We start from the raw sequence: 27,843 nt of genomic DNA on the forward strand, positions 1-27,843 counted from the left end.
TCTGGCGCGATCGCATTAGTCCCCCGAGGGTCGGGTACCTAAAAAGTGATCGGCTACTGCTTTTAAACAAGTTGAAAACCAGTAGCCGATCAAAAACAGTCGGCCCGTGGTCGTCTTGGTCGCCCGAGGGTCCTCTTGTCTCGCCCGCCCTCTGGAACCTTCTGGGGCTTTCGTTTCGCCTCTGCCGCTCTCTTCCGAGGGTCGTGCGTAGTGTCGTCGGAGTGTAAGCACCCGACCATCACCAGAACATATAGAAATCCTTTTGAATGTCACAAATAATTAATTGTTACTTAATAGAACAGCAACGCATATATTTACTCAAAGTAATTATAAATAATAAGAAATGTACAAATTAATACCAATGCCAGAGAACTATAAAATCTTTATAATAAAAAAATAAACTGCAAACTTTTCTCAGAACAGGTACTGAAACAAAACACAGGTGAAAAACCTTTAACAATTCACAACAACTTACTTCTTTTTAGCATATCTTCTCTCGACTCTGTTCCTCCCCCTCATCATACTTTCAAGTCTTGTAACATTTTGCTGTGCTATAGCAGTACGATGTTTTAAGTTACAACAAGCCCCAGCACTGCTTGTAGGTCCATGACCTTCACTGGCTTGTCAGAAAATGGTGAAAGGTTTCGATCTGGCTAGATTGATATAGTCGGGCCACAAAAACACCGATCTCTCGCCGATCTGGGCAACTTTAGTCGGCCAAAGATCGTTTAAATCGTTCGAAGAACGTTTACTTTCGGGTTTCTGCGGCTACATGTACCTGCGTCAACGTAAGCCTATATTCGGCCACTCTCGCGCGAAGAACGGCGTAGGAACGGCGGACATCGGCAGCAGAGCGGCCGAAAGCGTCCTCTCTCGAGCCGGGATCGCCCATTTTCGGTCCCTCTCGGCCGAACAACGCGCGAACATTGCTCACTTGCGCACGAGATGCGGGTCTCTACCGGGTCTTTGTCTTGTACCTGCGGGTACATGCGCGTACTTTCGCATACTTGCGCCCCTGAAACGTGTCGATCGCTCGAGGAACGTCCGAGAATCGTCCCTCGCCGTGGTTCATTGGTCGGGATTCAATCGGCTTAAAAAATGGGGACGATTGGAGGCGGTTCAGGACGACAATCTGGCCGATCAAAAAAATAAATCATCGGGGATAATCTGGTACAGATCGGGCCGATTGAAAAAAAAAATCCTTGGTGAAATGGGGGCAGTACGGATTGGGCCATTTGTGGCCATTGCCGAGAAATACGGATATTGCCGAGATAAAGCGAGTGTGTCCGAGTTTTCCGGAAATGGACGAGTTATTACGATTGGCTGGAAAGACAACCGGTAAATCATCGGGGTTGACATGCCCGTGCGTTTCGTGTCGTTTCCCAACGGACTGCATTTATAATTTACAAATGATTGGTTTATTTAATACCTTAAGAGTAGATATAAGACATAAATGATTATATTTTGCATGTTACGTAAATATACGCGTTTTGATTAATTTATTTAAAGTGCTCAAATGACGGTCTGCAGTTTCTATGGTCTGTATTCATGTCTACATTTTTCAAGCGGCACACAATTAATTATCACGAAATCTCGGCATATATAGTGTTTTATACCAGAAACAGTTGTTAAGTTTCATCTTGGGCAAAAGTCGTTCCGACAGAACATAATGTTTATATCGTGACGGGACAGTTTTAATTTACTTTGACATTTTCATATCCCTAATTGTTAACCTTCCTCTTAGATAAAATAGATATAAGAGCAAAAACTTTTTTGATATAAATTCTTTTTCACGTGACAAACCTTAAGCCAATGAGAGATATGTATTGGTTGACCTAGGCAAAGTAGGTTTTGCTACTCACTCCAATGACAGTATAGGCGGTTAGTTAGACTCCAATACCTATTGGTGTAGTATACAGAAAGACTCTCTCCACCAAGTGCCTTATTAGTGTTAAAATATTTCCGATTGCCATATTTTTGGGAAATTTTACTGTTATTCAAAAGTGATATATATTCATTGGATTTGTGAACGGATAGTTTATAACACTATTTGATTGTATATAATATTTTTAAGTTCAGAAACAGTGATCTAGTTTCAATGTTTTCTCGGATTAAACAGTAATGATGATGGAATTACCAGTTGTTCAGCCGCATAACCTAGCGGTTCCACAGGTATTGTATAATTTCTATATAATAGAGAGATGTCACCTTAAGTGCTTAAGGGATTTTAGTGTGATGGTCACTGCTAAGCATGATGACAAATAGGGTTAACAGTCCAGGTGTGTTGCAATTTTGGGAGTATGTTTGTTTTTCATTCTCACATTTTAGGTTGTTGTTGTTTTTCATCATCTTCGCAATTTCATTTGGTTTTACGGAACAATACCGACCAGCTGATAGTGAACTAGCCCTTAATTTGACTCTAATTAGGCCACAGAGTACCTGCTTTCCGGAAGTTGATACCTGTACACATACTAGGCATGCGCGTGATGACGTCAAATTCAATAACGCTGAATCACATTGGAGACAGACGGAAATCGCATGCCGGGGAAATAATAGACAATTCTGCTTTGTTCCTTCAGGATTTCGTGAACGTTTTAAGTGTGTTATAGATACATAATAAAACGATGTTGTAGCCGTTCTTATAAAGCCCCACAGGGCTGTTATTGCTTATTTTTTGAAGTTGTTGTAAAGCTGGGACTCTCTTTGTGAGTTATTTTTAGACTATTCGTAATCCAAGGGAAGTAATTTCCGGTTAATATTGAAACCGAAAGTAGAGCCATGCTGAAACAATATTTCACCGACGGTCTCATCCAAATAGCGATTGTTCTAAGTCTCTTGAGGACTGACTTAAACAATTATTTGAATGTTAATTATGTGAACTACCCGGAAGTTCAAGAAATATTACAAGGACAGACCGCTGCCTACACACAAACAAGTTTTCATCTTTTACAAGATGCCCATCTGGGCTCTCCAGAAATTTACAGGAAAGATATCGATGCTAATAACATTTTTGGGACTTCATTTTACAGAGACATTAGATCTTTTCGTCCCAATCCACACCAACTTAATGAAATAAACATTCCCACGTTTTTGTTGGTCTCGGAAAATGCTAATTTTGTTGCCCATGAGGCAGAGCCACAAAATGATGAACATGATGATGAAAACAACAACAGTCTGCCACCAGAGTCTCAGACTCAGACCATAGATGAATTACAGGAAGAAGGAGTAAATTTGCTTTCAGTGTTAGAGGAGAATATAAATAGTCTTACACCATTACTCCAAACCTTACAAGGAACGGACCCTACCAGAGAGGTACAAAAAATACACTTTGTATGCGACAAATATGTTAAAAAAAAATTTTTCCACCATTTTGGGATTAAGGCCAGGGCCGTTCCCATTTTGCCTTAAATTGACAAGATTTTCTTTAAATAGAAACTAGAAAAGATGATAGAATGAGATAAAAAAAAAATCTTTAGGAATACACCCAACTTTTCTTGACAAAAAAAACCCAGTTTGGGCTAATTTAGAAAAATGTCATTTTTTACATATTTAAAATAAGTTTATGTTTTAACTATGGGAATGGGGCTGAAATTTGGCCTCAAATTGGTCTGAAAAATCACTGATTCATGTATGTGTTTATGAATTCTATTGTTTTATTTATTTTTTGTAAATGTTTTAATCAGCATAACATGTATGACACAAGTACTCTACAGAATCTAAATGTATATTTCCCATTAGTCAAATAAATGATGTTTTTAGGTTTTGGTAATAATTTATTTTGGGACCATCTGGTGTCAAGTCCCTTCAAGACATAAAATTTAAAGTTTTCTGGAAAATACAGCATAAGCATATATTTTGGGTAGCACAGGTTAAATGATTGCCATAATTGTTTAATATAGCTACAGTACTGTCTTATTATCAGAATGAATTTTAGGCATGTTCAAGTTTTCGATAGGTGTTAAATTTATTTTTAAAGTGTTTATTATTTCTTCGATTTTATTGAGGTAGTGATGAGCTGAAACAAGTTTTGATTTCTGAATTTATCTAAATATTTTGGTGATCTCCAGAAAATGGGGCGAGAAACGCAAGTTGTATTCAGAATTACATTCTATCGACATTGTTTTACATTGTTCTTACAAAACTCAGCTTGGTTCAAGAGAAATGTTAGTTACGAGCCTGCCAAAGTAAAATTAAAACTTTGAACTAGTCTGATATTTTATCAGTTCATACTGCCATAGCTGGCTTATGCTTATTTGGACCGCCGACTGTTAGTATTCAAAATGACCATTGGCAGCTGTTAAAACATTCACATCTTGAACCTAGTATTGTTTGCAATTTTGTTTAAACCTTTCTTTGGTGTGGTATTGTAATTTTCACTTTCTGTCCATTTTCTATTGTGGATGTTAGCAAACTATTTACAGTTTCTTTTGAAAGATAAGTTTTAACCTTATGCTGACCTAACACTAAAGCTCTAACTATTGCAAATGTGGTTTTAAACTATCAGTAATCCTATCGTGGTATCTTAAATTTCGTAGCAGTTCCCTTTTTAAAGACGTTCGTCAGGATTAATTTTTTTCTAAATTTAATTTGTTTTCGCTTGCGGCAATGTTAGGGCAAATAAATTGAGAAAATGTAGTTATATAGAAATTCAAGTAGATCTTATCTAACAAAGAGCTTTTGTACTGAATAGGTATGGGTAAAACACACCCATGTTTGGAAGCGTTCAATTTGCAGGTAATACAAGTTGTAAACTTGAGTGTTATCTGAGGCTTCAGAGTTGTACAGCTCATATAATGAATCATTTTACCAATAAAGCCGGCATTTGTTAGCTTGCCATAGATGGTTAATGTAGCCTGACCCACCAAAGTCTTGAATTACATTTTGAGCTTGTATAATTCATTTATCAAGGATAATTTTCCCTTTTCAGTTTCGGTAAATTACACTTTGAGTGATGCACATTTTTCTCGGTCAAAGTGTCCTTTAATATCAAATATACTTAAAAAGTATTTTTTAACTGTTGTGACTTCTCTGCCTTGTCTCTGAAATCCACTCTAGCCTGGCTATGACTTTTTGTCGTTATTTTATATTACTTGCACATTTGCCAGTAACACTAAAATGAATATAATCATAATAAATTTGACCATCTTTCTGTTAACTTTTATTGACCCATCAAGTGACCACCTGTTCCATTATTTGTTATCTATGCTCATGAATTGTCATTATTGATAATTTATTCACATATTAATTAAGACCTCTGTCAAAAAACAGTTACCAATACTGTACATTCTCATTGTAACTGTTACGGTACAACACAGTTCATAGAAACTAAAACAGAATGATAAAGGGTTTAAACTGTTATGGATTGCCAATGTGTAGATGACATGTACTGGTTCATCTCTCACCTCACCTGTTTGGGAATGGTTACTGGTGATACTGTTTTTCACATATTAGTCTAATCAGTGTTTACATACTTACATGTACATGTATAAGTCATTGCCCCTGTATACTAAGTACTGGTTATTGTTTATTTGGAGTTCTTAAGGAAATTAAACATTTAAGCAGAATTCATAGGGGAATGTTAAATTTTCTATTAAGACCTTCAAATCAATGGCAACGTTACTTACATATATGATGGTTGAAATCATTCTTAGTGACTGATGAGGCCTTTCAAACGAACATGCTTTCGCTCATAGCACTGAAATCTTAACATGTAAGAAGTTGAAGAATATAAGAATACATGCAGGTACTATGTTCTGTCTAAAACAAGTCTAGTTTTTGAGATTTTGTTTTCAATTTGCCTTATCAATCTGAAATAAGTCAAAGTCTCTTTTCTTTCATTTATGACAGCTACGATAGCTTTGTTGTCTTTATGTAATGGTGTCAAATATAATTATAAACAGTTACAGTGATCTCCGTAAAAACCGCCTGCCGTCAGAAATGAATTGTTCAAATGGTAATTTGGCCGGTTCAAATTTGGTAGAAACAAGTTAATTTTAAGTAGAGTAAGTAAAAGCTGGCCGGTTACATTACTATTTGAGACGGTTCTACCAAAACTAAATGAGAACCCTGCAGTTACTACTCCCACAACTAAAGACAAATACGAAATTCTAACGGTCAAGCCTTGTCATCTATGTGCAATGTCGAGCCTTGTCATCTGCGTGCAATGTCGAGCCTTGTCATCTGCGTGCAGTGCTCTTGTTTTGTTTGGTGAGCCATGATTACTATTACCAGTCAGTTTCACAGTAAAACGGCTGATATTCGACCAATAAGTATGGCATATAAAATGTCAAAAAATATGAAATTAAAAAGTTTAATATTTGAAAAATACTGCCATCACACATGAATTCAAAATCATTTGAAATCATTTTCCACCACTGTTATACTGATGTGAATAAAAGATACTGTAGTCACGTTTACAATAAATTGTCATTTAAATAGTCCCAGAACTTTCAATACATGGAGTTCCCAAAGTTCCCAAGAACTCACAGTTTGTTGTGTCCAAAATAAGTCACATTCTGCCATCACCTGTCCGCCAGGATGTGTTAATAAAGTGCCATATTGTTTTCATTGTAAGCTCCATCCCTTCTTGTGTTGTTCATATATTTTTATGAAAGAGAATTCGAAATACCAGTAGTCACAGTTAGTGATAGGCTGTATCTTGTGGTGGCTGGAATGATCTGGAATTTCATAAGTTATATACTGTGACCGTAAATGCATCTTCAGAACTGTAACTAGAACTGTCTTCTCAGTTCTGTGCACAGTTTGAACATGCATTTGTTTGATTTAGATAAACGATGTGTTCAAAATATTGAGGTAAATAAAATAAAAATACTTTGTTTATTGTAGTGTTTAAAAATAGTATTTCAGAAAACCTGGGTTGGAATTAAGGCTATGGTGGTTAGTTTATCCAAAATCAGTTATACATATTAAAGTTATTTCATGCCAGTGCTTTTAATTGGCTATTTTGGACTTTTTCTATTTTCTTATTGTAGCAGAGTAATTTATGCCATTTGACCCAACAATCACGCGCGGTTTAAGTAATGTGAGTATTGTAAATACAATGATGAAAAAAAATAATGTTTTTTGGATGGTACAAACTGTCAGTCTGTTGGGATGTTGGCTTTACAGTAATGTTATAACATTTTATTTTTTTCAGGATCTGGATCTGATAGAGGTGCTATGGCGACAGGACATTGATCTTGGAATCGGTAAAGAGGTCTTTGACCCTAATCTGCGTCGAGAACTTGAGCGGGACAGAGAGATTGAACTGCAGAAAGACAGGCAGAAGGTCTGTTATAGTAATAATTTACTTGAAATAATAACATTGAAAAAAAGTTTCACACTTATTGATCTTGATTGCACTAGAGATTTGGAAGACACTGCTTTTTATGATTACCTTAGATGAACAGTGATTTTTATTTAACTTCTCAAAACCACCTGTGGCTTTACAATTGGGAAAATAAGCGTGTTAATTCCCAAAATTGGGAAAATACAATGTACATTAAAATGGTCATTTAAAATAACCAGTAACAATGAAACCTATCAAAACTGTTTCAACTCTCTTTAATGACAGTTACTATCATCAAAACATGTAAAACATGATTTTTGTGCCAAATGATCCCTATCAATGTTGGGAAATTATTCATAAATATTAACAAAGGATATAATTTATATAATACTTTAATGAATTACAATTGGTATTTTCATCATAATATACACTGACTCTGTTAACACCTTACATTGTTTAATCCCTTGTTTTAACTCTTTGAAATAAACAATTTCTTAATTCCTCTTAAATTGGATACAAAATCTGCTGTCTAATAAAAATGATGACTTTCACACTCATAGAGAGAATGGAATTAATATATCAATATTTTTATTTTTTCCAATTTCCAAAGAGTCTTGTTTGCAATTGATCAAAAAACAAATGAATGAATTTTGTAAAATCTCATCAACATGTTTCCTTCGGCATTCATCAAAAAGTAAATACACCATCATTATAATAAATAAATACTTTGTCATTTCACCCAGTTGTCTACTTTTAGTTTCATTTCTCAGTTCTGTCATTTTGCGATATTGGCAATGAAGGTCAATGTCATATATGTAAACATGTAGGTGAGGCATGACAAAGAACAGCATTGTCTATTTAATTAGTTATTTTAAACCCCTCCTGCACCGAATAATTAACTGTCACTTTTGAATTATTAATCCTTTTGTTGACAATGACACACGTTTTTAACACAATGTTTTTAACTCTTAATTTGTTACATACTCTCTGATTGGATAAAAAAATATATTTCAACCAATGAAAATCCACCTTTCACCATGACGCGGATGTTACATCATTGTATGTCTCTGTGAATAGACGCTTGCATGTAGGGGAAATAACTGTTTTGTTTACATTTCCATCGTCTTTTATTCTTATTATTTTTAGTTTGAGAACTCCAGATTTGGAATTTGTATTCATTAATGGGGAAAAAAGGATACTTTATGACATGAATACCGGCTATAAATATTGCCGGAAAAAAATATGACAATTCATAATTGTATTTTTTATTCATTTCTGAGAGGAATTGATAACCTTTTTTTTTGGAAAATATGACTATTTTTTGGGAAAATTGGACGATTTTCGGCGAGGGGAAACAGCCGTTATTCGGCGGTAAATTTCACAAAAAAAAAATCACTGATGAATCACTACAATTTACGCATTTACAATTTTCTGATGGGCATAAAGGATTAAATGCATGTTACGCATTGTGATTGTACACAAAGCCCATAAGCTGGGGGGTTTTTATGTTGTGTTAAAAAATCAGAAAATTTGAATAAAAAAGAAGAAAAAATGAATAATAAAAAATCAGCTGACAGCAGGATTGGAGCCCAGGCGCTGTTGGTCTGCAGTTGAGGACTGTATCAATTACACCACAGTACACAGTTACTTTAAAAGGGAGTCACTCATGTTTTTTGTGAAATGCACTTTTTTGTATGACGAAAAACCTGTGGCAATCGTTATATGTGTGTTAAAACTATCATAAAGTGATACTGTTAGCTGGAACCCTTTAACACATGTTGATATATGCTCAAATATTTTTTTCATGTCCACAATTTTGAATAGAATTAGTAAAGTGATTGAAAAAAAGGCTTAAAAGTGATTCCCATGATTGTATAAGAGTCCTTGTGGGCGTGAGGTTTTGATGTCAGTTTTCCTACTTCCTTGATTATATCAGCATGGATTCGCAACCCACTAAACCCAGAATATTTTTTATACTGTATTTGTTTTGCAATTTCGGTATCAAAGACAAGGAAGCTGGTTAATAAGAAGATTTCAAAAGCCTTATTTGACCGAATAGATTTTTTTTCCTTATTTCTGATTTCAAACAAATGGACTCGCCCAAGCAACATGTGTTGTCTTCAGATGAGTAACATTGTCCCTCTGATAATTGTTGTAAAATGCCCCTCTATCTTAAAGTGTGTCGGAGGTTTCTTACAAGATATGGCCTGATAGGTAACAAATCTTTGACTTAAATGTACATGACATGATAAGGATCATTTAAAGGAATGAGGTCAGACCAAGGCCAGCTACAGTATCATTTAAACCTAGGTATTTTGTGCCCCCCACGCTTTGTTCCAGTAATTAAGAAGATTTTAATCTCTGTTTTGATGTTAGTATTCAGACAAATTCAATACCAACTTGGGGATAACTGGTATCAAGACAATAAGCATTGTCTTTTGTTAACAAAAACTTAATCAAACAAATCAATGTTATACATACTTGTATAGCATTATCTGTCACATTTAATTTTGGATGTTTTTGTTTTGTTTTGTTTTTAAACAAATTAAACTATTAATAAGAAGAAAAAATATCCAATTAATATTTACAAGCCTTGTCACTTGCTGTTTGTAATAGATTTTCCCACAAAAACGAACTACAACTTGCAGTGATTGGAATATTCAATTGAAAATTATTCTGATTTTAATGTCTGTAAAAATAAATTATAGCTATGTTCTGACAGCAGGCCTCAACCATTTTAATGTTGATAGATCATTTGAAAAACAATAGAGTAGTGTTTTGTGTATACAGTTTTCTCTATTAATGGCTATGATAGTTTTTGATCTCTATTCATGTAGCCTTGTATTTGCATTCATTTTCATAATTATGTATTTTATAAGGTCGTCAAGCGATTCTTCAGTGTCAGGCTGTATCACATTAAGTTATTGAATCGTGAGCAATACTTTCTGACATGTTATGGTCTTCTGGTATGTTACAATTGCCAAAAAATGACATATTTTAAGAAAACACAAATTATTTCCTTCTAGTCATTTTAAAAAGGCTTTTAGTAGGTTTAGTACGTCACGTAGAAAAATAAACTAAATATTAGTCAAGTAGCTCAAAACCTACTAAAAGCCTTTTTAAAATTTCTAGAATTTAAAATTCATGGTTAATTTTGAAAGGTTAACTTTTTCATGATGTGCTCATATGTTTCATAAAACAAGCACAGCTGAAAGTTTGTCTAGAGCTTCAAGAGTAGTTCAGATTTGAAAGTAAACAACAATGACATTAACAACACTGCTAACTTTCACAAAGTTCTGAACAATTGGCCCATTTTTACTCAAATTCTATTGTTAATAATTTGAGTATTTAAAGATTTTTTCCTGATTCCGACCTGTCCCATAAAAGGCTCAATGTACAAAAGAGTCAATTTTTAGGAAAGATTAATTCAGAATTTCCAACCCATATAATGGTTAGCAATTTTAGCCCTGGAATGGGTAGTCTCACGTCTTTTTATCAGCTCAGAGTAGACCGATATCATTCTGATTAAATGTGTTGTGTAAAAGAGATATAATATGAAAATTTAGCATATATGTTTAAAAAGATGTTTATACATGTTACCCTGGTATCTAAAATTTTTTGTTTTTTGATTTTAGCAAAAAGATGAGGACTTGCTGCAAAAGAAGCTTGAAGAGCAGCGACATAATGAGCAACAACAATGGCTCCATGACAACTTCACCCAGGATGGGGAGACAGGTGAGTTGGAAGAAAAATAATGTGTTTTTTCAAAAGGGTCCAAAGGGATTGGCAGCCTTTAAATCAAATTTGAATGTTGATGTGACTTGGAATCAGAAGGATAAGTGTAATTGGGAAGGTACTGTTCGCCATGCAAAAATCCCTACAAACGGACCCATGTTTATTTTAGGCCATTAGCAGAACAAGCCTTTTTTGTAGACTTGTATGGAATAAAAATTCATTTTTAGCTAATAAATAATAACTGTAAACCAAACTGGGAATATTCGGGATCTTTTTAGCCAAATTTTGATAACCATTCTATATTCATCTTCCTAATACAGAAAAGATGAGGGATGAGTTGTAACAAACTTGGCCAGTTTCTGGAACTGTGTTAATGTTATTGATCATTTTTTCACATGATTCGAGTGTATATACCTTTGTTGCTGTAAAGTTAAGAATAACAAAATCTGTCCGATGTTTTGATCATCATGTACACACATAGTATGAGAATCAATTTTCTGTGTCCTTTTGCCATCTGATCTGACTGAGTAACTAACGTCCGCTTGCCAATATCTGGTCTGACTGAATTATTTAGGTCCTCTTGCCAATATCTGGTCTGACTGAATGATTTAGGTCCTCTTGCCAATATCTGGTCTGACTGAATAATTTAGGTCCTCTTGCCAATATTTCGTCTGACTGTAACTTACAGTAGGTCATCTTTTTAATATCTGGTCTTGACTGTGTAACGTAGATCTTCATTGATATATGGTTTGACTGAGCAATTTAGGTCCTATTTTTCATCTGGTCTGACTGTGTAACTTTAAGGTCCTCATTACTAAATGGTCCGACTGTGTAACATAGGTTCTCTTTTAAATATCTGGTCTAATAGTGATAAGCCATAGGAGTCAGAATTTTACACATATGAAATATGACCTTTTTTCATGCTTGCTGCTGAACATTGGTTAAAATCCAGATTTTACAAGTAAAGATCAAAGGAATCACATCTGGACTTCCTTGTATCTATCTCCATTTCATTAAGCTTATTGTCAAAATAGTGAAGAAAAACTACACAAAGTTTGATGTTTTTAAAACCTTTTTTTCTTAAGGACTGTACAGTGTCTTATGCCAGGAAGCCTTATAAAATTTTGGTTTGAAGAGGTTTTGCTTGCCGATTTCTAATAATATTGTATACCAGTATATATATTTTTTTAAACAAATGGCCAATAACACAAAATAGATCATGTTAATGCAGTTTGTGTTTATGTTCTTGATCTCATTTGAAATCAATTTTAAAATGACATATTTTGCAATCTTTTAAGGCCAGAAAAGCTAGTTTGTAATATTTGTTTCAGTATATTTTTACATTTTCTTGCTCTATAAACCAAACTTTCAAGTCATACCAATAAACCATGGGGTCACCATGCATCCAACTTTGTTCATCGGATACCAACAAGATCATATAAAAATATAATGTTTAATATGCCTTTTTTCAGGCTCTTTGTATTTACAATTATTGTCAAAGTTGAAATCTAATTGAGAGAATCTTTAATCTGATAAGTTGATATTCCTGGTTTAATGGTCAGATAGTGGTAGCCAAAGGCAAACTGCTTTAATTGCTTTATCATTGTCTTACATGGTCATCAGTTCAAAGGTTCACTTGTTTTTGCATACAAACCACTGAGACATCTAGAAAACATGAATATGGTTGTTTTAATTGCGCTATTAATTTTCCACTTTTTTTTTGGTAAGTTACCATGTCAGATGACAACATGTTTGAAATACCACTCAATTTGAAGAATGACTTTCATTTAAATGACACTTGTTATGTACTATCAAAGAACGAATGAGGAAAAACATCCTTTTTCAGTTGGGAAAATTGGGCCAAAAATCCAATTTTGCTCAGTTATTATTAAAGAAGAAATTTAAGTATTTTAATTCACACATACGAACAGTAAAACATTTTGATAAATTTGCATTAATATGGTTTCATTTGTACAATGCATGTTAAGGATTTTATCTCATAAAGATATTTTTCTTTTCAAATTACCTCCCTTGTATTAAACAACCTCCCTTGTGTGTGTGTTTCAGGAGAGTGGGTGCCCCTGTCGGGTTCTCGGGTGGCTCCCCCTTCCTCACAGGCGGAACTCACAGTTCTACCCCAAGAACAGGTAATTATGGATATATATATTTCCGCTTTTTCATTTTACCCTACCGATAGGGTACGCTAACAACTATATATATATATAACTATATATATTTTTTTTTTTTTTTTTCATGGCCATTACTGATTATTGGTTGTAGAAAATGTCCATTTAAATGTTATGGATATTCCTTAGTTTAAGACTTAAAATGTATCAATTACCTCTTCTCAACTGCCATACGTTTTTATGCAAGGTCAATAGAATTTTTCATCAAAAGTAAAAAAATTAAAGAGATAATTGCTCAGATATGTTTATGGATGTATCACATTACGAAAAGTCAGTCAAAGGTGTGTCTTTGATGTCGACAATATTCTTGATTGGGAAAGGCATTATGTCTTTGATGTGAAATTCTGTTAATGCTGCAATTGTTTGAAGTTAAAAAATCATTATCTATTGACTGTCCTTTATCACATAATTTTGTACATTTTAGTTCTTGAACAAATTAATGTCTATAATATGGTGTATTGCCTTCTTTGCCATACATAAATACATATTTCATAGTTTGCATTCTAATATAGATAGCATGTAACCAGTTTTCCAAACATTTCTTCGTCTTTAACATATATGTGAATGGTCATAGAGTAGGCAAATCATAAGATTTAAAGTAGACACTATAACCTATTTCTTAATTTTTAGTTTTCACACCAAAACATAATATTCTTGTATAATCTTCAGTTTGTATCGAGTTTTGATACAATTCCTCCGATGATGGGGGATGGGATGGCCCAGGAGCCACAGAGGAACTACAGCGTCATGCCCAGCCACCCCCCTCCAAGCTACGCCACCCAGCAACAGGTAGGAATATCAAACAGTCATTAAAATATGAGCTGAGAACAACAAGCGTAAGAAGGGGCCTTTTTATCAATAATCTTAGAAGCAGTTTTGTACCCAGGAGGGAATTTCATCCGCACCTAGGATTCATTTATAATCAAGCCTCCGTGTGGTTGTTTGTCTATCTGGTAGAAGCCTATCCCTTTAACTTGGGGGGGTGGGGGGGGTATACTAAGCTTGAAATCCTGTATTGGGGTAAAACTTTCAGTGGTAACTTCATAACTTTTGAGGATAACCAGAACTTTGGCATTTAATTTTTCTAGAGCCTTTCCTTATATCAAGTCATATTGGTGTCTTGTTTGTGTAATATGAGTAAAACCACTATTATTTGACACCTTGCTGTGTCCAACCCCTTCTCTCTGATGTTGAACAATTTTCAGCCTCTCTTCCCAAAACCTAAATGTTACTGATACATGTTTTCTAAGTATAAACTATCTTTATTTATCCAGAAATCCCACAATGGTTATTATGCATTACTGGAGCTCGCTGATTATCTATGAACAAATGAAGACTGTTTTTGTCACTAAATAAAGGCATTTTAATTTGTAACATTATGGGGACTTGCATCAAAATGTTTGTTTTCTGTGGGTAAATAATGATAGATTGGTATGAATTATCATTAATACACAATCATTTATTGTAATGGTGTTTTGCACAGTGAATACTTTTTATAACCAAAAAAGAATATGCATGTCTCCAATAAATAGAAAATTGCTTCATGCACGTAAAATATTATTACTCAAAAATTGAAACCAATTCATCACATAAAGAGTCAATGAGGTGTAAAAAAAGGCAAACTTGCTTTTTATTACCAAGTAGCATCACTTAAAACTTTATATTAATGAATGATTTTGACTGAATATTTTTTGTTGAAATGTTTTGTATTTGGAAAAAAAATGAAGACGTTTTATCTCCCATCTATGTTTTGTAGACATTCTCTTGCAACCAATGACTGGAGCTAATGTAATTGGCTCTATTAGTGTAATATGAATGCACCCTCTCTTGTTTCATCTTTTTAAGTCTTCCACAAGTTGAACGAGTTGACCACATTGTGAGGTTTCAGGATGGCTTAAAACCATCAATTTTCAATCAAGTGTAGTGAAAGAGTCATTTGTTATAAAGAATAGACCATTGTTTTTATGAAAGCCTAAACCTAACCAAACGTTATGCGTTGACATTAGTTTTTTAACCAGACATAATCTAAGGATGTCTCGATGTAATGAGATTTGCTAAATTATGTTTTTTAAACCATCCATGTTATTGGTTATCTTAATTTATGTATATTAATCACGGTGAAATAAGATTGTTTGTAATTCACAAGGTCCTTGTTTATTGCAAATATATAATTTTCGCCAGATTTTATATTCAAATTCAAAACACTTCTTTTATAATAATAAATTAAAAAAAAAGATAAATTAAGGTCTTTGTTTAGATCCCCACCTGGTGAACATTGTCTTTGCCTGTCCAAAAGGACTCCATTACTTGTTTCTACCCCCCAAAAAAACTGGACAGTGATTCATATCAGTTAACACCTGTGGACTTAAAATAAATTTGAATAAACTACAATCATGAAATATTCCTGACTTAAACTGTGAATATAAGATCTGCGCAGAATGTAACAAATGGACATGATCTTAACCTGCACATAATTGCTCATTCAAAAAGGGCATGTACAATGGCACGATGGCCCCTCCTGCCTACAACCAATCGATGGGCTCCGGGCCCCACAGTGGCCCTGTGGGGCGGTTCCCCCAGCAGTCGGTGGCCCCTCAGCGCCCCTGCCCCCAGGTGATGCAGCCTTACACTGGCGCCCAACCATCAGTTCACCCAGCTTATAATGCTACGGGCTCATACAGCAACCACCAACATAATTACACACACCCACAGGTATGTAACCGTTAGTGATGTTAACAGTTTGACATACTCATTGCAGCTTGTTTTATGAAAGACAATGACTATTATCTGAGATGAAAAATATGTGTACAAAGAACAACCGTATATGTAATGTTTTTTAGTTATAAATTATTGTACATTTTGCTTGTCCTTTTGTTTAAATAATAGTGAAATTATTCATTATAAGAATTTTCATAGTATAGCATTGACCAAAAATTAAAAAAAATCAGTGAAGGAAAACATCTTAATACAATGGGATATATCGATTTGTTTGCATATAAACTGGAAGAGGCTCTTGTTTTATAATAAGCAGATACCTGGGTAATACATGATAATCATATATAAACCTAGCTTGACTAACCATATTGACTAACAGGGTGACATATTGTGGTAAAACGATGAAATCTTAATTGTATATACAATTTTGATCATGATAAAATTATGTTCCTCTGAAAGTAGTTATTTATTTTCTTGTCGAAGATGTATCAGTGAATCTTCATGTAAATGATGTTACTTTAAAGTGCGTCACTTTAAATAGAGAATACAATTATTGTGATTTGTGTACATCAAGCCAATCTTTTCCTCATCTAGTTACGGTTGAACTAAATGGCGTAATAGAAATGGGTGTACACTGAGTGAATCTGTAGCAACCATTAAAATTAGATTGGCGAGTTACTGGAGCATAACTTTAAAAATGTTCTAACATAATTTTAATATATATATATATATATTACACCATCCATGTAGGTAAATAGGATTTTATATTGGTGGAAAAAAATGTCCGCAATTATATACCGATATTGATTTAGCTGCACCTGATATATGAATGCTGCCAAGTATAGATTTTGTTCTTAGCGGGATAATTTCCTGTTCGCAATATTAATGTTGGATAGGGTATAGAAAATGCACAATTGATTTTACCCTTGACAAATATTTATTTTAAAAGCTTGTGCTCCAAATTGAAACTTATTTATTCATGAAAGTATTTAATGATAATAGATAACGAATTCTCATGTATGCTTGTATAAATACTGATAATCATTATTTTTAAAAGCAATTTATTCCTATGACAATTATTCACAATTCAAGTCTGTCTAGGGGGGTTGGCAATGAAATTCAAATTCAAATATACTAAACTGTATGTCTGATGTATTGACTTTGAAAAATAACCTGCTGGGAAATGTAGTCACTATTCAATTGTTAAATCATTGCTTTATATAATGTACATAGACAAAAGTTTTGACCTCATCAATTGATAATGATTAGTGTAAATCATTTGCAAACAGCTGAACCTTTCAGGCCTGGATAACTCCCAACATATATGATTTACCAGAGATGTTTGATTGTCCGCTTTCATGTTTCCATAGCATTTATTCACTGTTCCATGTGACTGGTTCAAACTATTGTTCGGCTGGTTGAATTTCTTAATTTGCTAAGTAAGTGTATACTTAATTGTTCCATATGACTGGTTCAAGCCCTTGTTCAGTTGGAAAGATCTCTCCATTTCATAGTGTATACATCCCTGTTCCATATGACTGGTTCAAGCCCTTGTTCAGTTGGAAAGATCTCTCCATTTCATTGTGTATACATCCCTGTTCCATATGACTGGTTCAAGCCCTTGTTTGGTCTGTTAAATTTCTCTATTTCATAGTGTATACATCCCTGTTACATTTGACTGGTTCATGCCCTTGTTTGGTCTGTGAAAATTCTCTATTTTATAGTGTATACATCCCTGTTACATTTGACTGGTTCATGCCCTTGTTTGGTCTGTGAAAATTCTCTATTTTATAGTGTATACATCCCTGTTACATATGACTGGTTCAAGCCCTTGTTTGGTCTGTGAAAATTCTCTATTTTATAGTGTATACATCCCTGTTACATATGACTGGTTCATGCCCTTGTTTGGTCTGTTAAATTTCTCTGTTTCATAGTGTATACATCCCTGTTACATATGACTGGTTCATGCCCTTGTTTGGTCTGTAAAATTCTCTATTTTATAGTGTATACATCCCTGTTACATATGACTGGTTCATGCCCTTGTTTGGTCTGTTGGATTTCTCTATTTCATAGAGTATACATCCCTGTTTCATAAGACTGGTTCCAGCCCTCATTTGGTCTGTACAATTTCTCTATTTCATAGTGTATACATCCTTGTTACATATGACTGGTTCATGCCCTTGTTTGGTCTGTAAAATTTCTCTATTTCATAGTGTATACATCCCTGTTACATATGACTGGTTCCAGCCCTTGTTTGGTCTGTGAAAATTCTCTATTTCATAGTGTATACATCCCTGTTACATATGACTGGTTCCAGCCCTTGTTTGGTCTGTTAAATTTCTCTATTTCATAGTGTATACATCCCTGTTCCATATGACTGGTTCATGCCCTTGTTTGGTCTGTGAAAATTCTCTATTTCATAGTGTATACATCCCTGTTACATATGACTGGTTCATGCCCTTGTTTGGTCTGTTAGATTTCTCTATTTCATAGAGTATACATCCCTGTTTCATAAGACTGGTTCCAGCCCTCATTTGGTCTGTACAATTTCTCTATTTCATAGTGTATACATCCTTGTTACATATGACTGGTTCATGCCCTTGTTTGGTCTGTAAAATTTCTCTATTTCATAGTGTATACATCCCTGTTCCATATGACTGGTTCAAGCCCTTGTTCAGTTGGAAAGATATCTCCATTTTATAGTGTATACATCCCTTGTTCGTATGTTAGATTTCTAAATTTCATTAGTATAAAGAAAAAAAATATTTTGCAGAACATATCACAGCAACATCTTGTTCAGCACCAGCATCATCAACTGCAGCAACAGCAGCAGCAGCGACAACAGCAGCAGCAGGTAGCGGCAGTACAGGGAGGTAGACAGAACAATCTCGAAGCGACATGGCAGGACCTGGTCACTCTACTGGACCTTCCACAGAACAACCGGTCAATGGTCGGTCAAGATGAGATGGCCAATATGACCATGCCCGGTCACCCCCACTCTGGAGTCATGCCTGTCAACACCAGCTCTATGCTCATACAGAATGCTTCAATGCCAACCCCTGCACCCATGAACGGCAATATCACATTTAACAACTCCGGTAAGCAGCTGCAAATAAAGCAGTAAAAATAACTTGATTCATTGTACTTGTTACTATTGTGATATTTGGTTCAATCCTCATTGATAAAGTAAAAATATGTTCTTTTAAATGTAACAAATCATAAGCATTGTAGTTATTGTACAAGTTGATCAGGTTTTTGTGAGCATGTGAAGAAGAAAATTTTACTTAAATTTCCCATGCTGCACTTCTTATGGAAAATCAGTTCCTATAATGCATAATGGATTAATGATTTTGCAAACAAAAGAAACTATTGTTATCTATATGCATATTTCTTTTCTCTAGGAAGGGTGTCTGGATGTCACCGATCCCCTCCCCACAGTTCTGGCATGTTGTCACCATGCAGCAGCGAGGGCTTTAATTCGAGCATGCCTGGGAGTGGCTGCATGGCACCCCTGGAGATTGACACCCCTGGCGACTCCTTCTTCCCCAACATTTCCTCTGTGCTCAGCTCTGATAACCCAGGGGGGCTCGATAATGTTGATGATTACCTCCCTGACCTTATGGAAGATGAGGAACTGGAGGATATCAACTTCTCAGAGATGGGGCTTGATGATGGAGGTAGGGAATCATTATTTTGAGTTTTGAGAAAGGTTAATCATAATAAGCACAACCCTTACAGTAAGTCTTGCATTATTTAAATGTTTGCTGGGTGGCTTAAAATTAGATTGTTATACCACCATAGCTAGCCTTGGTAAATTTGATTAGCAAACTATCAATGTCTGAATTCTGGCTTGTTGGGGAGAGAACCATGAAGGGTCAAAGGGATATCCTTTGTTGAATCAAAGGCCTAAGTTCCATGTTATGATTAAAGCCATTTGCTACAGAAAATCTTTTTGGGTAAAAGAGGAAGGTGTCGATCTAAAGCCAGGTTTGATGATTCGGGTTGTAGACAATTCTGTGTTTGCAAACCAATTAAACTTCTCACTGTATTACCAATGGTGATTAAGGGATTAAACAATGATGAAGTGTTGTCTAAAATCAATTGTTCAAGATCTAAAAAAATCAAACTTGTTAAAAAAAATACTTCACAGAGCACAAGATTTTGCATTCATCTTTGGTTATCCATTGTTGTGCTCTTGTGAACATTAAAATGCAACTTACTTCTTTTAGATCACATAATTTTACGTTTGATTGCATAATCGAGAAATTGATTGAAATGGGTTGGCCAATTGTTTCTTATGATCAATTATGATTTTTGGACCGATTTGCAATGTCTGATGTCCATAATTTCTATTTTTTATGGTGTTAATTAATATTATCAAATAAATCTTTCTCATTACGTGAATTCATGCTTATTTGAAGGTTGCATTGCGGTTCTCATCAATTTACTTAAGAAAGGAATAAAATTTGACACCCCGAAAAAATATGACGTTTTTGTGACGTTTCTCTTTTGCATGTGTGTACCAACAGTCAAACCAAGACTGATCTGAATTGATGTTGTCTTAAATCATAAAGTGGCTTCTCGGCGCAATTTCTTTGATGTAAATCCTTTATCAGGATTTTTGATTGATAGTATTCATTAAGAAAAATACAAAAAAATATGATTGATTATTTAAATGTGTACTTTTGATGGTTATTGCATTGTTGTTTTGCAAGTTATACTCGTAAAGTACATTTAGATCAGAAGTTTCAGCTTTGGTTGAATAATCTTGTGTTTGTTGTTATTTGAGCTGTTAAAACAGTGTGTGTATACCACGTGATAAATTACGTCATATATGCTACGTTGGAAGGCAAAAGTTTGCTTATAATGAAGACTTAAATCCAAAGATAACTTTTCATTTACAACACTATTTTAAATGAAGCAAAGGGCAGTCTATGCCGCTTAAAGAGCCCCGCATTTGAATTATTTCCGAAATTTGATGAGGTCATTAGTTTCATCAAACACTTTGACAAACCTGTTTTCAAAATAATGTTTTGACAGTGCTCCGTCAGACGGCTGTATTGTGAAAAAGTTTGTCGAAGTGTTTTAAGAAACTAAACTCGCAATCAAATTCTGGTAACAGACCGAAGGTGGGGCCCCGTAAGCGGCGTAGACTGCGCTATGTTTCATTTAAAATGGTGAAGAAATAGTGAAGTTATCTTTGTTTAAAGTCTTTTTTCAAATCAAAATATTGCCTTCCGACGTAGCATTTATGACGCAATTTATCACGTGGTATACACACACTGTAAAAGGATTTATAAGGGCAATGCTATGAAAGATAATATGTACTTTTATAAAAACAAAGTCAATAACTCGTATCAAATATTTAAAAACATTATGTTACTATAGCAGTGGTTAGAATAAGCCCAAATCCACAAGCCCCTCCCTTGTGTAATGTTTGCTGGCTTGTAAAACAAATCTTCCTAGTAGACATGTAAGAATTCAAATTGTGTTTATCAAAATGATGGAGGTACAAACATCGCGAAAGACTTCAGCTTTTACAGACCAAAAAACTATTGTGTACTGTTTGTCCTAACTTCTTTGTCTAAGTACATTCAATTTGGCAATTATTTTACCAGACCAACCAAAATTTTGCCAGATTTTGATTATCCCGGTTTCACAAACTCTTTTGTTTTGGGTAATATGGTTCCACTGAAGGTATATTTTAGGTAATCTGGGTTTTACAAACTGTTTGTTTTTGGGTAAGACAGGTTTCATAAACTCAGTATGTAACTATAAACAATTAGATAATGTCTTCTTATATTTCAGCTATGACACCTAAGCCATCTGGCAGCAGGGGGGATGTTGACAGCAGCGACTCTGCAGTGTCGATGGGAAGTGCTGGCTCTCCTGATCAGGTATACAATTTCACTTTTTCACTGAGTATATGATACATTTTGTGTGTTGATTATAAACATGTTGATTATTCTGTTTTCTGATGTAGTGATAGAAATGCACTTGCCATCACTTACTAGTTGTTTTATTTCAAGAAGTCAATTTAAATGCCATTGTTTTTGGTTAAGAATTCAAAGCATAAAATATTATTTTTACTTTGCCCTGGCTAAGTTAACATTTAAAACAAATCAGTTTCTCTTTCCACCATTTTAATTAAAATATTTAAAAAAAAGTTTTTCTGCTTTCAGAATGACTTCAGTGATGGCGCCATTTCTCCATTTGACGGTCTGGAAGGTGCTACAGGAGGTCATGATTCCAGCTCAACTTTTCCCAAAACTTCAAAATACGACCCTGATGACTACAAGTACGGGAACTCGTGCAGCTACAGCAGCGGTGGTGACAGTAACTGCTCGTCTAACTTTAGCTCAGCGTCCAATGATACGGGCCGTGGCGGTCACTTTGGCCAAAGTAATGGGCATAGTGGCTACCATCAGTCCAACAACGGTCACATCAATCATAATCATTCATACCCTCTTAAACCAGGCCAGGAGCCTAAAGACTATTCTAAGAAAGGCTTGATGAAGGAAGGTAAGCATAAAGGACCACAGTCAAAGGACAATAAGCGAGTGGCTGAGCTCAGTATTCCTTACACTGTGGATGAAATTGTGAACACGCCGGTAGAGGAGTTTAACGAAATGATGACAAGGCACAAGTTCAATGACCAACAGCTTCAACTGATAAGGGACATTCGAAGGAGGGGTAAAAACAAGGTGGCGGCGCAAAATTGCCGTAAAAGGAAGATAGGGGTGCTCGAGCATTTAGAGGATGAAATGACGACGCTGGAAAAAATGAGAGACAAATTGCAGCGAGAGAGGCAGTTTATGGACAAACAAACGAGGGAAATGAAAGAAAAGTTGGGACTTATGTACTCTGAAATATTTCATTCACTTCGAGATGAGCATGGAAACCCCTACGACCCTTCACGATTCTCCCTCCAACAGTCCAGTGATGGAGACGTGTTTTTAGTGCCCAGAAACTATACATCAGAGGAAGACCCAAACAAACGGAAACGAAGTGAACAAAAATGATCCATGAAGAAACATCAGGCATTTAGTGATAAAAACTGTGATCTGGGTTGAGTGCTAATCCTAAATTCATTTCGGAACAAAATGTACACTACTCTCATATTTTTTGTACGAATACAAGTTTTTGGTTACAATCAAAGTACATTAGTTTGTCATGACATTGTAAAATAGCTTATCAATGTATTCTCTGCTAACTATTAATGCTAGCCTATGAACATGTATATCATTGATTATTCATCTATTATGAGAAAAAAGTAGTTTTTAGCTGTTTTGTCTGAAAAGGAATAGAAATGCTAGAAAAGGCAGAAGTGCTAAGCATATCTGTAAGTGCTATTTTAGTGAAAGGATTGCATAGAATGCTGTTCTGATTTGATTTTTCAGTATGTTACAGACCATTTGAGAATACAATATTCTGTTATTTTTCTCTGGTTGTATTTATTTGAGCCCTGTTTGTAACAAGAGATAGATGTGAACAATCTCACCATTCTACATGTATACTAGTGGAATGAAGAAACCATGCACAGTAAAATTTACCAGTTCTTAAATAACCAAGAAGCAGCAATTTTTAAAAATTCTTCTGTCTGAATTATAAAATACTTTTAGGAAGTTCCTCCCTGTAGCACAGTAATAACTTGAGGTATAGGTACTGAAATCACTGAAAGCCTTGGCATTATTTAAGACAATTCTTGTACTATGCATAGTTTCTTTTTCCCTTAGTAGTTTTTTTTACTCTTCTACATATCAAAAGGTGATGATTATTCATAAAAAAACAGAGGGAGGCTTGAAGCATATGTATGATTCTTATTGTGTTTTTTTTGTGTTTTCATGTTATCATTTTTTTATTTTCTTCATTAACTGGTTCTATTCTTGTTTGAGATTGTGTACTGAAAACTTCCATCCTCATCATAGTAATTTATTCTTTGTTTACTCGTAACTGCAATTAAAACAGTTTTTAACAGATTGACTATTTACAAATTTCAAACTGCATCAAATCATTGTTTTCTTATGTGAAGCGTGTATGCCATAAAAAAATATGCTTTCACAGTATACAGTGAAGTATACAGTGATTCATTTTGAAATATGCTTCGAGTACGTTCTTTGGGAGTCACATTTTTCACAACAATCAGTAATCAAGCATTACTTTGGGCACATTTTACTAAAGAACAGTGCATTGTTCGGTGCATCATCATGTTGCACATATTTAGGAATAATCGATCCTCATGCAAGACTCTAAAAGCCCAGCAAGATGAATCGCTATTATTTTCTTGTTTTTAGTTAAGTGTGAATTTATTATGGAAAAATGTTAACAAAAGATTGATTAGACATCTAAATGTGGTTTATGTCTGTTACACATTGTTGCCGCTCAATTTGTTTTTCTCTATGAAATCATAGCTGTAGTTTGGAATCTCATTGTTATCACTGTCATCTGCTGGTTGCCATGGTTATCATTGTCAATAGAACGCTGTCCCGTCTCTCATGTTGTGCTCACGCAAAAAATTCAAACATTCCAATTTTGTCGTCACAGATTTGTTAAGCCATTTATTCATTGAATACAGCTCTGTTCTGTGTTTTTGCCAAATAGGTTTCTTTTCTTAAGTTTTAACTCACAATTTTCCATGCTTAAGTTGACAAGCATGCTTAAGGAACAACATTATTTTCATAACAAATGACTAATTTTCGTTCTCTCTGTAAGTTAAGTTATATCATACATTGGTCTTATTTAAAAACATGTAGTGTATTGTATGTTTAAAACTATGTCATATTGTTTAATGTACTTATTTAGGCTGCATTTGTTTTGAGCTTGTCCTGCATTTTGCAGCATTTCTTTTCATGTGTTTGTGCATAATATATTTGACTGTTGAATATCTCAGCAAGTCCTTACACCCATGACTCACAGATCCCTCGGTATTAATGGCCGTAGGCAGGGAAATATTGAGTCAAATTTGTGGTTTGTCGCTCTGACAAATATGAACTTAATAGAGAATGTAAACATTTCTAGTGGTAATCTTAATTCAGACAGGGATCGCCTTGAATTACAAACTGTGAAAATAGGTTTCCTCTTATCAGCTGCAGCGATCATTTAAAAACACTTGCCACATTGTGCATTTAGGACATGACTCAATGTCTGGGAAGATAAAATGTACCGATAAATCATGTTTAAACCCATTTAAGTTACATAATAGTGAAATCCATACAAGGAAAATTCCCCCAATATGCACAGGTATCTTGTTTTAGATTTTCCTATTAATTGCCCCCATTCACATCCTACCTACAACATTTCTTCTTTTGTCTTTTTTTGGGTTATCCAAAGTTTTGAGTTTCCACAAGAATATTCCCCAGGTATATCATATACGGTGCAATAACATTAAATAAGAAAACTAATGTTCTCATATCAGGATTACCATAATTGTGCAAAATCCGGTTTCAAGTTTCTTTGGAAAAAATGACACATTTTGAATTAATTATCTCGGTTCAAGTAATTTAAGAAATAGATGCAACTTGAAACAAACAAAAAAACATACAGGGTAACATGAAGATCCTAACAATCTTACTTACATTAAGTACCATAGCTGACATGCATTATACTTTATTATAAAATGTAGCTTTTTGTTATTTTCTATTTGTGCTATATTTTTTACTTCTTTCCTTGTATGGTTGGTTTTGTGAACATGTGTATTACAAAACATTGTTTTGCTTGATAAGTGAAGTTGGATGGAAGGTTGACCTCGGATTTCTTAAATTTGTTGTCTATGGGTCATTTAACATCATTTCTCTGAGGCTGAATAACCACTATTACAGATGAATGAATATTTTAGCAAAAAGCTATTTCGCTAAAAATCAAATCCTTTTCATCTTTATCCAGAGTTTTGCTCTTGATTGAAGTTTCAAGCATTATACTTTCTTTTTGCCTAAATGGTGGAGTTGTCATACCTTCATTTAGAACAGCGGAAATTGCAATATATTTTGTTGAAAGTTATATGTATATGATGCACATTTGATGAATTTGTTGATGTTTTGTTGATATGTGATGAAAATTAATTATGAAATAAATATGAAACTGAACATTTTGTTTTGTTTTTTATTCAAACTTGCATGTCAAGACTTAAGGTGGGAAATATTCATCGAAGTACATGTAATGTTTAGGGGTCTCAGTACATTTCGGCCCATGGACGTTACGGACAATACGAAACGAACCATAGTTTCGGACATTACGGACATGGACAATCGGGACCAGACGTAACGGATCGTATTAATTATGTGACATTACGAACCATGGACATTACGGACCATGGACATTACGGGTCGTATTTTGTGACATAACGAACCATGGACAGTACGGACCAGACATAACGGACTATATTTTGCGACATTACGGACCATGGACAATACGGGTCGTATTTTGTGACATTACGAACCATGGACATTACGGTTCGTATTTTGCGAAAATACGAACAATGGACATTACGGACCAGACATAAAGGATCGTATTTTGGGATATTATGGACCAGATATAACACCATATTTTGCACATTACGGACCATGGACATCTTTACTTTTAAGTTACATTGATCAGTGTAAGCATAGTTTCCACAAAGGGAATATTATAAATTAAGATTGACATTTTATTGGTTTTGCAGGCTAATTGATCTTTTGAGTGTCTTAATTAATGTATTTGAATATTGAAATCAATTTGTTCAACGCAAATTTAGGTCAGCCAATTTGTTTGTCCTTCAAATGTATATCATAGATCTGAGTCGAGATAGAATTCGTGGCTTTGTTGAATGCATACTTAATATTTAGATATGAAAATTGATAATGACATTTCAATGTCTTTTTAGACATCAGATTTTCATAAACATTGACCCGAGATAAAGAGGGTCAAACATAATCGATTTATCTTTTTAAGTTTTAGATGAACGTTCGTTTGTGTGTACCTGTGCTATCAATTGTAACACCAACTCTCAAAATGACGCAAAAACTTAATTGAAATGGAATATATCTCAATAAACTTTAATGTTACCTCTTGTCCAGTTTTTTTTGTGCATTTTAATTTTAAAATATCTCGTTTCAAAGGATCTGTGAAACTCTATCTGTAAATGCCGAAACTCTAACCCACGTTTTACATAATTAAGCAATTATAATTCGTTTAATGAAATTTTAAGAATTAGCCTTTGGCAAAAAAAAGATCTAGTTTTAATGAATAACCGAACGTGTTCTAGTATTCTAAACAGCATGGCACACTAAGTGGCATAAAAGTGTACAATAACAAATTACAGTATCAAAAACTAACCATAGCAATGAAGAATATCATTTTGTTAATCTGGTGGGTAATTTTATTTGTAGTCGCACTCGGGCAAGGCCCATTCGGCGAGTACTCAATTTGTTGATTTGCCTGTATAACCAGTTTATATACGGAGCAAATACCGTAAATAATTAAGGGAACAGAAGTGCGGTATAGTTTTGGCAATGCAAATATGTTGAGCCTAAACAAAGTCATGAATAGAGGTCGTTGTGCCCTGTGTTTGCAGTGGATGTTTTTAAAGAGAATTGCACTTAAAATCCATAAAACTGAACTTGGTTTATGTTGATTTTAGATACCCTTTATATAATAATGTTAGTTTTTGTTCGAACCTCGAATACAGAGAAGGTCATGTCACCAGTGTAGATTTCTTTTCACTGTAACATCATACTTGCGAAACCTTACTACATTCACAATACGCCATTGGAAAAGCTTGAAATTGTATAGCTGGTAGATAATTGCGTTACATGAATGTCATGGCTATGAAATCGTCCGCTGAAAATTATACGTAGTTTTTGATTGAGATCAAAATGAAATCTTCGATTTCTGTTAAAAAGATCTATCAAAGGTTTAACATTATTGCATTATTTTGTATACAGA

At 34.5% G+C, this 27,843-nt stretch overlaps 1 protein-coding gene across 2 annotated transcripts; it reads left to right on the top strand.

Annotated features, from left to right (window-relative positions):
* Window positions 1-1,867: 1,867 nt before the first annotated feature.
* LOC128234111 (endoplasmic reticulum membrane sensor NFE2L1-like) lies at window positions 1,868-26,006 on the top strand. Of its 2 annotated transcripts, none has more exons than XM_052948125.1 (10): window positions 1,868-2,172; window positions 7,157-7,288; window positions 10,924-11,023; window positions 13,091-13,170; window positions 13,879-13,998; window positions 15,700-15,921; window positions 18,698-19,022; window positions 19,326-19,601; window positions 21,733-21,821; window positions 22,107-26,006. In XM_052948125.1, the coding sequence occupies exons 1-10, from the start codon at window positions 2,122-2,124 to the stop codon at window positions 22,944-22,946; spliced, it is 2,235 nt and encodes a 744-aa protein (XP_052804085.1). In that variant the 5' UTR covers window positions 1,868-2,121; the 3' UTR covers window positions 22,947-26,006. The 2 variants fall into 2 exon arrangements, with proteins under 2 accessions (XP_052804085.1, XP_052804084.1); XM_052948124.1 differs by lacking the exon at window positions 1,868-2,172 and adding an exon at window positions 2,493-3,312.
* Window positions 26,007-27,843: the final 1,837 nt, after the last annotated feature.

This window comes from Mya arenaria, chromosome 5 (genome assembly GCF_026914265.1).
Source record: "Mya arenaria isolate MELC-2E11 chromosome 5, ASM2691426v1".
NCBI classification, from domain to species: Eukaryota; Metazoa; Mollusca; class Bivalvia; order Myida; family Myidae; genus Mya; species Mya arenaria.

What these genes read in the sequence shown, in the direction of transcription:
- LOC128234111 (XM_052948124.1), top strand. Translation starts at nt 2,779, where the DNA reads ATGCTGAAACAATATTTCACCGACGGTCTCATCCAAATAGCGATTGTT. An exon ending in GCTACGCCACCCAGCAACAG is followed by an intron (nt 13,999 to 15,699) that starts GTAGGAATATCA and finishes TCATTCAAAAAG; the next exon opens with GGCATGTACAATGGCACGAT. An exon ending in GATGGGGCTTGATGATGGAG is followed by an intron (nt 19,602 to 21,732) that starts GTAGGGAATCAT and finishes CTTATATTTCAG; the next exon opens with CTATGACACCTAAGCCATCT.